Source organism: Paramormyrops kingsleyae, chromosome 2 (assembly GCF_048594095.1).
Source record: "Paramormyrops kingsleyae isolate MSU_618 chromosome 2, PKINGS_0.4, whole genome shotgun sequence".
NCBI lineage: Eukaryota > Metazoa > Chordata > Actinopteri > Osteoglossiformes > Mormyridae > Paramormyrops > Paramormyrops kingsleyae.
The window spans coordinates 1,009,201-1,022,938 of record NC_132798.1 but is presented as its reverse complement, the minus strand read 5'-3'; the positions used below and the strand labels follow the sequence as shown (position 1 = coordinate 1,022,938).

Genomic DNA, 13,738 nt, shown 5'->3' with positions numbered 1-13,738 from the left:
GCCTGGTCTGATGAGTCTCGATTTCTGTTGAGACATTCAAATGGTAGAGTCAGAATTTGGCGTAAACAGAATGAGAACATGGATCCATCATGCCTTGTTACCACTGTGCAGGCTGGTGGTGGTGGTGTAATGGTGTGGGGGATGTTTTCTTGGCACACTTTAGGCCCCTTAGTGCCAATTGGGCATCGTTTAAATGCCACGGCCTACCTGAGCATTGTTTCTGACCATGTCCATCCCTTTATGACCACCATGTACCCATCCTCTGATGGCTACTTCCAGCAGGATAATGCACCATGTCACAAAGCTCGAATCATTTCAAATTGGTTTCTTGAACATGACAATGAGTTCACTGTACTAAAATGGCCCCCACAGTCACCAGATCTCAACCCAATAGAGCATTTTTGGGATGTGGTGGAACGGGAGCTTCGTGCCCTGGATGTGCATCCCACAAATCTCCATCAACTGCAAGATGCTATCCTATCAATATGGGCCAACATTTCTAAAGAATGCTTTCAGCACCTTGTTGAATCAATGCCACGTAGAATTAAGGCAGTTCTGAAGGCGAAAGGGGGTCAAACACCGTATTAGTATGGTGTTCCTAATAATCCTTTAGGTGAGTGTACATCTACATATACTGTAGATACATAACCATATACATACCCATATACATGCACATGCCCATAGCTCTATAAGGTGCGTTATATATGAAGTGGTAAGTAGTGGTGACCGTAGAGCTAAGTATCTGGGTGACTGGTGAAAAAGGCATCCCTGTCATAGAATGCATGCCTGTCTCTAAATGACCGATTGGTCGCTGATCTGAAACGAGTTGAGCTACTTTGTCGAGTTAAGCTACCGTAGTGCTAATCAATAGCCCTAACCCTTACTCTAACCCCCAAAACACCCCTAAAACCCTAACCCTAACTCCTAAAACACTCCTAAAACCCCAACCCAAGCCCCCAAAAAACCCCTAAAAGCTCAACTCGTCAGAACACCGGCATGCATTCTACAGCAGGGATGCCTTTTTCGGCATAACACCGGCTTCTTCTACAAGGTACAGCGCTACTATTTATTTTATATCTTTACTCCTACGCTGTCTACAATCGCTCTATTTCTCCTAAACAAATGTGTTTCTATGTATATACGTTCGTTGCATTTTACCGCAATATTATGAACTTACTACTCTGCTGAAGCCCATTTTCCAGTTCCTCTTCTTGTGTAATCGTGTATGATTACTCGCAGTGTTTCCTGACCAAACCTGCTACTTTTTAAGTGACTATACTTTCAGGAGGAAGCAACTTTACTGACACATTTGAAGCTGGCAATTACGGAGGCGTAATAGTATTATTTTTTCAATTCGACCTCAAATTGTACTTAAGAGTAAATGATATAGTTACACCATCAATTTATATATGTAGACATATACACTGACTAAGTATATGAAAGTATATAAAAGCTGAGGCTACAGTGGTCATGGGCTCACCAAAATTGGATAATGGAAGATTGGAAAAATGTGGCTTGGTCAAATGAGTCTCCATTTCTGCTGAGATAGCAGGGTCAGAATTTGCCGTACATGACATGAAAGATTGGATGCATCCTACCTTGTATCAGCAAGGAGATATTTTCTTGCCACACTTTGGTCCCCTTAATACCTATTGAACATCATTTAAATAACACAGTTTACATGAGTATTCCTGCTGATCATGTCCATCCCTTTATGACCACAGTGTATCCAGCTACTAATGGCTACTTCCAGCAGGATAACGCCCAATGTCCAAAAGCTCATATCATCTCACACTGGGTTTTTGAACATGACAATGAGTTCTCTGTACTCAAATGACCTCCACAGTCACCAGATATAAATCCAACAGAACACCTATGGGATGTGGTGGAATGGGAGATTTGCATCATGAAGGTGCAGTTGACAAATCATGTCATCATTCACCAAAGTCCTGAGGAATCTTTCAAGCACCGTGTTGAATCTACCCTACAAAGAATTAAGGCAGTTCTGAAGGCAGAAGGGGGTCCAACCCAGTACTACCATTGTGTACCTAATAAAGTGGCCAATAAGTGTATATTGGAATTTTGCTGAGGACCTACTGATGCATTTACGCATTAGAGTGTACACATTTGTGCTCATTGTCCGGAACCCCTGAAAAGCAATGACATGGTGATCATATTCCTGCCATAGAGATGTGGAGACTTGTCCATAATTCCTCTGTTTGGATCAGCTGATGCAGTGGCAGTGGTTCAGGTGCAGTGGTGGAGGGAGACCTAGCTTAGGGTGTGTGAGCACTTGCGTGCAGACACATAAAAGAGCCAGCAGACAGTATTTACTATAACTGTATAACATTCTTGCTTAATGTACACTTTGCTCAAGAAACTTCCTCCAGTCACCAAAATCATGCTGGTTGTTTCCACATCTCTCTGTGTATTAAATTGCTTAAAAGGGACTTATGTATTTTATGGAATTCAGTCCTCTTTTGCTAAAGATTATGGTAGTGCATTCATTCATTGCATTCCTTTTTTCTCCTAGCAATAGCAAGCTGTTCCTGGCTGTGTTTTCTGCAGTACTGGGGAACTTCACCTTTGGGTATGCTTTAGTATACCCCTCCCCCGTTATTCCCTACCTCGAGGTCGATGACAACCCCAATCTCAGGATGGACACCTCACACATCTCCTGGTTTGGGGTGAGGACAAAGAGAAAACCTGTATATGAACATAAAACAAATGGGTGTTATATAAATACCATCGTTTTAATCAGAACACGATATATTCATAGATTAATAGAATTGATTCTGAACCCATGAAAAGTTGCCATTTCAGGTCATTTTAAAAGATCAATAACGTAAATGATAAAGGTGTTCCTGGTAGAGAGTTGGGTGAGGACTATGAACATTGACATCAGGAGACAAAGAAGTTGTAATGAAAAAGTAAAGGTAAGGACAGCTGAACAAGTTATGTCATTAAATATAACGCTTCCTTTTCCCCCACAGTCAGTCTTCTCACTTGGTGCTGCGGCCGGGGGTCTTGGGGCCATGTTTCTGAACGACAAGATGGGCAGAAAGCTGAGCATCATGATGTCTGCAGTGCCAGCCACTATAGGGTACCTGCTGATGGGGTCAGCACAGGCCGTGTGGATGCTCTACCTGGGACGTGTCCTGACAGGCATCGCGAGCGGCATGACGGCCGCCTCCATTCCTGTAGGTCTCACCAATGCTCCGTTGTTTTGAGATTAATTGCTAAACTGTGAGGTCTGGGATTAGATAGGAATATATTGAGGGGGCAGCCTCATATTATGCAATGAGGAACTAGGGCTGAACAAAACCAGGGACTGGGAAACCACAGGTAGTGCTGACAGTGTTATTAATCCAGACAGAGGAACAGCAGGGTTTTGTTCTAATTCTGAAACTCTTTTATGGGCAGTTATGAATCCTGTAGGTTGCCACCAAACCTTAACACGCACAGTACTTTGTAATCCATTTAGATTGTCATATCTATTTGCTCTTTCAAGTCTTTTCAACTCCTTCTGTTAATTTTCAGATCACCTGTTTACCAGGCCCTTTTTTAGAGTGACATACAAATGGGAATCGGAGAGCCGGGTCAGACACTGTCCTGCAATTGGGGTTAAGGACCTTAAGGGCCCAATGGTGAAATCAGACTTTGGGTCACAGTATCTGATCCGCCAGCCTTCTGGTCACGGGCTAGTCGTACTAACCTACAGAGCCACACACTGCGCACCAATTTAAGTAATTCAACACTAAGCTAAAAGTAGTTCAACACTAATTCTTAGTGACTGAATATTGGAATATATCAGTAAGATTAGAATTGTGATTTTCTTCTCAGGTTTATGTGTCAGAGATTTCCAGCCCAGCTGTGAGGGGAATATTGGGATCCTGTCCACAGATTACAGCAGTTATTGGGTCCCTCACTCTTTACATTTTGGGTAAGATCACTTAAACAGCTCTTGGTCTCTTCACCATTGTATAAACAGAACTTCATTATTACAAAGACAAATATTGTATTTCAATATATAACTTAAGTGAAAATGATTCCTTTAGAAAAACATCTGCAACCTTGAAGTTCTTGAGGGATTTTGCATTCCCATTATCACTCTGAGTTCTATGTTGTTTCCATGTCTCTAATTAGGTTTTCTGTTGCCATGGCGATGGCTGGCCATTGCTAGGGAGGTACCAGTCATTTTCATGCTTGTGCTGCTGTGTTTCATGCCTGACTCGCCTCGGTATCTTATTGCCAAAGGCAGAAAGGAGGAAGCGTGCAAGGCCCTCTTATGGCTTCGGGGCAGTGACTCCGACTTTATGCCTGAGTTCAACAAAATCGAGAGAAGTATTACTACACAGGTACAACCCTGGATAGATGCAATGGCCCAAAGGTTTAATGCCCAATAAATAGTCCTTATAGATTTGTAGGTTTAGTATCTTTACAGAGAAAAGATACATGCCATAATGTCATAGAAGTGCCTGTTAAGCTTCTTGAAGGTGGTGATAAGAATTTAATTTAAAAGATGTAGAAACAGTGCCTCCAAGTGGCCTTGGTATGATATTGGCAATGCAGTAAAGTTTCCACCTGCTGGCCAGTGGGGTCACAGGCTTTTAGTGCTTAAAAGAGTCAGAATCTAAAAAGCATTGTAATACACACAAAGTAAATGTAACAACATGATTTTAAATGTGCACTTTTAGGGCAGCATCAGCTAGTCAGACCTGGCCAAGCCTTGCTATTATAAGCCAATCTTGATCTCCATGACAATGAGGTTCCTCCAACAAATGACTGGCATCACTCCTACTCTCTCAGCCCTGCTCTCCAAACTAAGAAAAATCATGGATTTGATCAACTGGTCTCTCAACGCAATTGACACCATCTTCTCGACGAGAAGCCCAGGTTCGGGGGAACCTGACTGTCCTGCAAGAACGTACGCAGCCGGCTACACGATGGACGGATGGGAGACGTGGAGGGTCGTGTGTCTGGCAGCTCTTTCTGTGGAGGACATCGAATATATTTACCTATTCGGAACCATGATTACAGGTCTGATGCTGATTGGATTAGGCATTGCCCTGGTTTATCAAAGATTGAAGAAAACGGTGACAAGCGCTCAAAGCCCCACTAGGCTGGCCGGGATGGTAGAGCTGTTGGCACTCAGACTGTGACTATAGATCGCAAATTGGATACATCACTGTGACTATTGATCGCAGATTGGATAACATCACGGAGAAGCTCACGGCTTTGCAAAGGATTTTGGATGGCGGAGACCAGCGTGGACATTAGAGGAGCTGCGAAATTACAGCTTCTCGCCCGAAAACCCAAACAACCCATCCTATCTGCTTTTTTCTGTTCCTGCATTGTACTCCCTTTTTTATTCTCCTCCTCCCTCCTCATGTAATCCTGTTTTCTCTGTTCTTCCTATATCCCCCGTCTTCCTGACCTGTCTACCCCCTATAATGTGATGTTTGTATATGTATGGTCGGGTTGATGGTTTTTCGCTGGTACTTGTGACTAGTGACATGGTGTATTGCAACAGCAATAAAGGTTTTCATCATCCTGGTTTACCTATAGAACTCATCTTTCTAAGAACCAAGATCACCTTGATGAGTATCAAGAGTTATGTGTGATGTTAAGCATATGGTAAAATTCTTCCTTATTTATTTATTAATAATAATAATTATTATTGTTGTAATATCAGTTTCTGGACTGAATTGTTTGGGTAGAATGAATCTATGAAGGAGCTGTGAAGGAGGACATTGCGAGTGCTAGCAGAGCAGCGCTGGGTGTCCTAAACCCTTTAGGTTGGAAACTAAATGCATCAATTTTACATGAACTGCAACCTGACTCCTTTTATCAACACCCCTAGAGACGTGGGGAAGTATCATTATTAACAAAATAATAAGGTTACAACAACAACGGCAAGAAGAACAACAACAATAGTGCATTTAATTTGTGCAGCACTTTTCAAGACCCCGAACACGCTTACAGTAGGTTAATTATAATTTTCCCCACACAAATATACAGATATTATAGTAATGATATTATGTCACAGCTAATAAACAGAGAGCTATCATATTATATTACAGATATAGGCAGGAGGTTGCTACTGCATGTGTGTGTTCTTCATACAGGAGCCCAAATATGATGCTGCTATGGTGGGAGCCGTACGCCTCCTTTCTGTTATGACTGCCGCTACGTTAATGGACAGGGCTGGTAGGAAGCGACTCCTCTTCACTTCAGGTATGTAAAGGTACAGGCTGACATCTGCAAGCTCATCTTCTAGGGCCCTGACTTACTGAAAAGCCCAGGAGAGGAAGCACTGATAGCAGTAACTGTACATGATTGGTGTATATTAATAGTGCTTATCTATGAAAAAAACAGCTACAGACTAAGGCTGATTGGTCTTTGCCTTTCCTTTAAACAGGCTTCCTGATGTTTCTTGCTAGCCAGTGTATGAGTCTGTACACTCACACCGGAAGCTGTCCCTTTGTGAATATCACGACCTCATCTACTCATCTAAGTGTTCAGCAACCTCCTGACTTCCTGCGGAGTCCACAGTTTGACCCAGTTACCCTCATCCCACTGTTAAGCACGATGATCATTATATTTGGTATGTTTGGTCATGTGACTGGCATTTCCTTCATTGTGTATCCTAACCCCACGCTGCCTAGGTCAGATTCCAGGGGCCTCATTTATAAAGAACGTTCGTTAATTATATTGGGAGAGGAAATGTGCGTACGAAAACCCATCCTTTGTACGAAAAGTAAAAGTAAGATGTCTAATACCTTGCATAAACCGCGATACGTGTCGTATAAGTTACTAGTCGCACACATCTTGGAAATATTCGCACATAGAACAGACATTGTGCTACGCAGCTTCCTCAAACATATAAAGTGGAGCAGGACTGACATTACTTTGACGTATCCATCTCACCCTCAAGGTTATGCCATGGGATGGGGTCCTATCACGTGGCTTCTGATGTCAGAAATCCTGCCTCTAGGGGCCCGGGGTAAGGCATCTGGCCTGTGTGTTGGAGTTAGCTGGGTCACCGCCTTCGTCTTGACCCAGGTCTTCATGCATGTGGTGGTGAGTTACCTTCAGGCCTCAATCATGCACCCACATCTCGGAGGTACAACAATCACCGTTCTGTCTTTGCTGTACACTCTAAGCATGTATGTTTTGATAAGCCTTAAGTCTGCTCCTGACACTCTGTCGCTCTCTGTTAGCTAATTGAATTGACCTTAAAGGATAACATTTGTTTTTCTTCTTTATCCTTGCAGGAAAACTTCGGCCTTTTTGTGCCTTTCACGTTTTTTTCAGTGGCGTCAGTGATCAACATACTTTTCACAGCTTTGTGCGTCCCAGAGACAAAGGGACGGACTCTGGAGGAGATTGAGAACTATTTTCGCACTGGACGTACTTTTACTATTATTGAAAATTGATGTTCTTTAGACAGGTTTCTGACCAAACATTTTGCTGACTTCACAGATTTGCCTGGCACTTTGTAAATGCCTACAAAGACAAACTGACCACTTCCTCAATTAAATACTTATGTTACAAATGGTGCTTCATTTTTTCCCCCATTTAGAAAATGTAAATGATAAAACCAGGAGAAATAGTAGTAATGCATGTTTACACTTTATACGGGATACATGGAAAATGTTTGTGCCTTTCATGTTGAAAATTAAAATTAAGCATCATTGATTTATTGGATGACAGTAGCTGGAAAAAAGCCTGGAAAACCGATCATCCAAAGACACAAACAAATGCATTTGTTGTGCAACAGACGAATGATACAGGTCAGACCTATGGGAAAATCTGCTAATCTACACGTGAACAAATGAGCTATCCTACAAAGTAAATACACATACAGGCAGTCCCCAGGTTAAAAACTCGTACTTTTGAACAAACTGCTACAAAGTGTAATATATAAAAATTTTCAGTTATATACAATTATTCCTAATAACGAACCTACATACCACAACATTGCACGGCTTCACCCACTCATAAACTCAAGGTACAGTACAGTATGTAGTTACAGTACTTATTACTACTGTATTATTATTATGCACTGTATTATTATTAATACTGTATTATTATTATGCACTGTATTATTATTGTGCACTGTATTATTATTAATACTGTATTATTATTATGCACTGTATTATTATTGATCTGCATTACCTACAAATTAGACTGACAAAGGGTTTCATGCACAACCAGGGGACTGCCTGCAAACAATGGATACATACATGTCAAGAATTTCCCCCAGGATGAACAAAGTTTACTTCATGTGCTTTTTGTTCTTATATCCCGCCCAGTTCCTGTGTGCTGTGACACTCAGCTCACTATAAAGGAAGGGCTACTCAAAGTGAGAAAGTCAAATTGTTGTAGTTAAACTAAGAAGTCATCATTTTTGACATACCACGCACTTCCAGATTTTCAAATGCAGCATTGAAAAATATGATCAACTTTTTTTATTCATATATATGTTTCAGCAAGGAAGACCACTTCAACCAGGTACAGAAGTCTGTAAGGAGCCATTATAAATCACAAGTGAGATGCAGTGTTGGCCTACTGCCTACGTATCCATCCATCGATCCATCAATAATCTAAATCTGTTTCCACATTTTTGCTCCCTCACAACTATCAGGGAATTGGGAGACCTGCAGTTTTACTGCAAAAATGTTTGTTCAAACTCCAATTCTTACTCTAGGTGCAAAAACAAAACAAAACAAAAAAACACAGGATTTAAGGAATTATTTATATATATATATACAAACTCATGTTATCTCCTGGACTGTCAAAGTGGTCATTTATTTCAGTTATTGTGGAAGTTTTCAGTACATGGTTACAGCAACTATTCAGTATTCTTATGGAACAATATTGAAAAATTCTAGTAAGATGTCTGCTCCCTTTCCTCTGACGTTAGGTGCCCACGCGGTACTGTGGGGTACTTAACCCAAATTGCTTCAGTGAACTTTAAAATAAATCTGTACTTTGCTTTGACATTTTTCAATTTAGCAATGTACACATGAGGAAAGCTTTGTGTCAGAGAGCCAGGTCAGACAGCATCCCTGGAGGGGGCGGGGTTGAGGACCTCAAGGGGCTAACAGTGATTTGAACCCACAACCTTCCCAACACAGACCCAAGCCCTTGAGCTACTCACTTCCCTCACTTTGAATGTCTGTTTACCAAAACTAAAGAATATAACATCCAAACAAGTATTACTGATGTGTTAAGATGAATAAGAAATGAAGCAGCATGGTCTCACTGCTCAGGTTACTATGGTGATGCCTTTTTTCTCCCATTGTGCCGGTTGACGGTACCATTGCTTCACTAGTTCCTGGCCACCAGGTGGCAAACACACTCAGGAGGGAAAAAAATACATCAGCTGTGAGACACAAAAAGTGAAACCAAAACAGAATGTATTCATTTAATGCACATACTCTGGTATTTTCAGCTTAGCGGTTCTTACCAATGTGAAAGACATTGATTGATTATGTTATACTACAAATACTGTGGACAGTATTACTAATGTGGAAAAAAGGTAACAGACACATTTAGCTAGTCATCTTTACAAACATTTTGTAGGTCGCCGAGTAGTGCTTTCAGAATGGCACACGCTGCATGACGTGTGACAAGCACCAGTACACAGTTGTGTAAATATGAACACAACTTTTATTAATAAACAAAATCAAATGCAACTGTCAAAGACACTAACACACACCAAGACAGGGGAATCTGCAGCCACACACACTGTACAGTCGCAGTGGTCAGCAGCAGTGGAGTTGGTTCACCAGGTCAGGTTTCTGATACGAGGTTTGGGGGGGGAGGAGGGGTCACAGAGCAACCACCTCACATGTGTCAGTCTCTTCATTGCCCCGTTTCTGCTGATCCAGTTGGTTGTAAGTCGTAGCGCCCCCCCTGGAAGACAAAGAGGGAAAGAAAATTTGATTTGGTAGCATTAACAAGTGTGTTACTGGTCTGATACCATTACAGGACTGCAATAATACACAGTTTAAATTGACAAATCAATTTAACATTTACATTCTAATCATTCTTTGCACCTTGTTGTGCCAGCAGAAATACCACAAAAATAAAAGGCAGAGAAAACATTTTATGAGACCACATCAACACTGGAATGACGTAAACTTCAATAATTCCTTACATTTTAAGCAGTTGAAACATCATAAAAACCCACAGAAATGCTTATCTGTGGCCCAACAAAGTACACTACATTTCCAAGGAAAACAGCCTCACTTTTTCCCCAGGGATCCCAGACCACACAGGACTCCGGTCGCAAAGGGTATCGCATTTCCCAACAACGTGGTGAAGGTAAGGCTTATAAGAACCGGAACTACTGCCATTCTACACACAAGAGATTAGAACAGAGACAAGCCACGTTTGTAAGAAATATCACAACACAGCAATGACTTTAATCTTTACTCGTTACCATAATAAATGATAATAATACGAAACATCAGCTTCTGGGGGCACACAGGAAACAAAGTAAAACAGGATTAAAACAGGATGAACATGAAACAGTTAATGATTTTTCAGACAATAAATTCTTGTTATCGTTTATTATAATGCTGCACATTCAATGCTTAGAATATCGATAATGTATAGCCACTGGCAGCATGGTGTGATATTTCTGGGCACCTTACAGACTACAAAAGGAAATAGACCTTTTACCCGCAATAGAAAGCACCCTTCTGCCAAGGGCTGAGCTTTTCCACACGGCTGGAAACGACATCGGCAAATTCGATGAACTGACAGCAGAACGGCGCCTCGCACAGGAACAGAACGAAGGCATTCATCCTGTGAAGGAGCGAATTGCGCAGCAGCAAACGGGGAATGAGCGTCAGAAATGCGCTCCACGCAAACCAAAAAACACGTGGAAACAACGGACATATAAAAGGGATATTATTAAATCACACTTGTTGAGTTGAATGACTTAATAAAGGAGAAATAAGTACTTACACCATCCACACTCCTGCGATGATATTTAATGGGTTGATGGTGATACAGTTGAATAAACCGGCAAAAGCGCAAGCTGTGGAGGATAATCGGTGTGAAAATCACATTTTGCCGGCAATCATCCATCCATCCATCGCCTGTGTTCGTTAGACTTTGGATCCCCAGCAGTCACGGCACATATAAATAACTCAGCCTAAACTGAAGGACAAACAGGATGGCACCGTCTGAGAAGCTGCACACAGCTGCAGTAATACATGAAATAACTACTTTATGAAACAAAAGCCCTTTCAAATGCATTTAATTCTTACACAGTGACAAGAGACTTTGCCAGTTGATTAAAAAAGCATATTTAACCCCCAGCAACAAAATGCCCGCACGTTTTGTTTGGCTAAAAACTACATAATATTTTTCAAGTAGTCATTGTAAAAACATAAACGTTGTAAACTGATATCGTGCCCAGTGTCATTCCTGTGTTTTTCATGTCAGAGATGGCTGCACTAGGGGCTAATTAACTTTTCTTTAATTCCTCATATTCATTGTAGGATGTTCTGTTGTTCTGTACGTTTTTATCTGTAATTTTTCTGCAATGTTTACTTGTTTGCACTGCATGTTTATTTACGCACCTTACCGCTGTACACGCAAGAACCCCCCTTCAAGAATCAGTAATGTATCTTATTTTAAATACCCAGCAGGGGGAAAAAATCTATCAAAATGTGACATGGCATTCCATTTAAAATCGGTATTTAACTATGAATGCCCTACACCAGGGCAGAGAAATCAATTCGCTGCAAAAACATTCCGCTTCTTTTCCTGTTCTTTACGAGTTACGTGAGCTAAACTTATTTTAAAAGCTTCTTAAATTTGTCCGTCTTCTAAATTATACAGAGACTCATTAAACATGGATACTCTGCGAAGGTGATATGGTCACCCTTGTACCAGCGTCACTCTGGCTAGAAGCATGCAGCACAAAACCCAGATACTGTAGCTGCGGCACAGCCAAATGTAAGTGAAAAGGGGCGCGTTTTAATGGATCAAATGTTTTTCTACGTGTGAGCGTGAAAAACTAAATATCCGCACTAAAGAAGCAGAGGGCACCGTGGAAAAAGGCACCTTCCCAGAAGAGAGGAGCTGAACCGTGAACATGTCGAAGGAAACGGACCGCTGATTCACAGCACATTAAGTGTAACCCTATCTTCAGGTGCCAGGGAATAAAAAACAAAACTAAGTTGCGTGATCAAGGGGACTAGCTGGGGGAGGAGCGCAACTTAAAACAAACTGGAAAATAGGCCAACTGCAATTCTACAATGTGAAAGACAGGTCGTTACCTTGCAGACTGTCAAAAAAACACAAAAAATTGTTCTTTGGAAATACACGGTCCATCTGTTGCACTGTACAACCAAAGTTAGAAACTAGATAAAACAAAGTGCAATTTCATGTACTAATGATAACCAACTGGCATTTTTTACGTTAACTAGTCTTAACTAAAACTTGTTTATTCGTGTGCCTGATAGGTAATAGTTCACACTGGACTGAGCTGCTATTTTATATTACATAATCAAGACCACCTATAGGAATGTCATGATTACCGTTAGGTTCGGGGGGGTGGAGTCCAAGCTTCCATTCCATCTCATAATAGTAATAGTAGATACATTTAAATATTTGGGAAACAGTGCGACTACACGACTACTGTATGTATGACTGATGGCTATATTAACACGCAATTGCATGTACGTTTATATACAATAAGCACAGTATACTACAGTATAAGCAAAGCAAGAGGAAAAACCAATGCAACTGGACAAAGCAACTGACTAACGTACATTCGCACTTGCCAATTTACTTACAGACCCCACCGACGAGGGCTCCGCCTTTGCACATCCATCGGTACCACCAGGTTATACTTTCGTCCTCGGTTTTAGCCTTAGTGGCGGTCGCTTGCTCCTCCGATGTCATGTTGCACTGTACTTAACCTTACAGAAGATTTAAAACCTTTAGTCAAGTATCCGGATAAAAAAATGAGTTCACAGAGAACACCCAAGATACTCTTGGGAAAACTTAATCTCTCGTAACATGAATTTAAAGTCTTACTTTAGGTCAAACATCCATTGCTAAGACTTCCTACGAGCACTTTAAACACACCTTGCGATGCCGTGGTGAACGCACGCATCCGATTGGTCAACTAGACTGTCGGTCAAGCTGAATAAGACAAGCCTACCCCCCAGGTAAATCCCATTTCGTTCCACGGCATTATAAAACATTTAACTTGGATAAGAGAAAACCTGTATGCGCGTAGTGTCAGAACCTTAACTTTCATTTTAGGCAGTATAGAGAGGTGCCTAATCGAAAAAGTGACATATATCCAACTCTCTTCAGCTCTCCTTATTTAGACTTTATTACATGGACGTACATTTATATCGAGATGGCGGTATATATATATCCCTCAGTTATATCATGTATAACATAACACTTTGTTTACAAAAGCACATACGTTAAATATCTCATCAAATAAAGTTTTTTTTCCTCCTGACAATTTTCACCTAGAGAATCCCTACCCTGTATTCGAATGGTTTAGTCTGAGCTCCCGCTCCTGTTGCTACACTTTACAGTTGGGAAACGTACGTATGTCATACTATGGCAAGCCGAAGTGTCTGATAGAGGACGCACTCGCCGTAGCTTAAATTTTACCAGTAAAACGAGTACAGTCATTTTTAATAGCACTAATACGCATTCCAAAGGTAATTCAATTTTGACTTGCACG

At 41.2% G+C, this 13,738-nt stretch overlaps 1 protein-coding gene and 1 pseudogene across 5 annotated transcripts; one reads left to right on the top strand and one right to left on the bottom strand.

Moving 5' to 3' along the window:
* Positions 1 to 32: 32 nt before the first annotated feature.
* On the top strand, positions 33 to 7,439 carry LOC111837903 (solute carrier family 2, facilitated glucose transporter member 6-like; annotated as a pseudogene).
* A 1,356-nt stretch (positions 7,440 to 8,795) lies between these two features.
* On the bottom strand, positions 8,796 to 13,549 carry LOC111837902 (calcium channel flower homolog). Of its 5 annotated transcripts, none has more exons than XM_072703108.1 (6): positions 13,533 to 13,549; positions 12,825 to 12,950; positions 10,984 to 11,056; positions 10,696 to 10,821; positions 10,261 to 10,368; positions 8,796 to 9,924 (listed from the first exon to the last, which is right to left on the bottom strand). In XM_072703108.1, the coding sequence occupies exons 2-6, from the start codon at positions 12,931 to 12,933 to the stop codon at positions 9,840 to 9,842; spliced, it is 501 nt and encodes a 166-aa protein (XP_072559209.1). In that variant the 5' UTR covers positions 12,934 to 12,950; positions 13,533 to 13,549; the 3' UTR covers positions 8,796 to 9,839. The 5 variants fall into 5 exon arrangements, with proteins under 5 accessions (XP_072559209.1, XP_023656128.1, XP_023656126.1 ...); XM_023800360.1 differs by lacking the exon at positions 13,533 to 13,549 and adding an exon at positions 13,120 to 13,249; XM_023800358.1 differs by lacking the exon at positions 13,533 to 13,549 and adding an exon at positions 13,069 to 13,143.
* Between the last annotated feature and the right edge of the window lie 189 nt (positions 13,550 to 13,738).

Excerpts from the sequence above, each read along its gene's own strand:
- LOC111837902 (XM_072703108.1), bottom strand. The coding sequence starts at position 12,933 with ATGACATCGGAGGAGCAAGCGACCGCCACTAAGGCTAAAACCGAGGAC. Across the intron at positions 10,369-10,695 it reads AAGGGTGCTTTCTATTGCGG|AATGGCAGTAGTTCCGGTTC; the intron begins GTAAAAGGTCTA and ends TCTTGTGTGTAG. Across the intron at positions 9,925-10,260 it reads CTGGGATCCCTGGGGAAAAA|GGGGGGCGCTACGACTTACA; the intron begins GTGAGGCTGTTT and ends TTTGTCTTCCAG.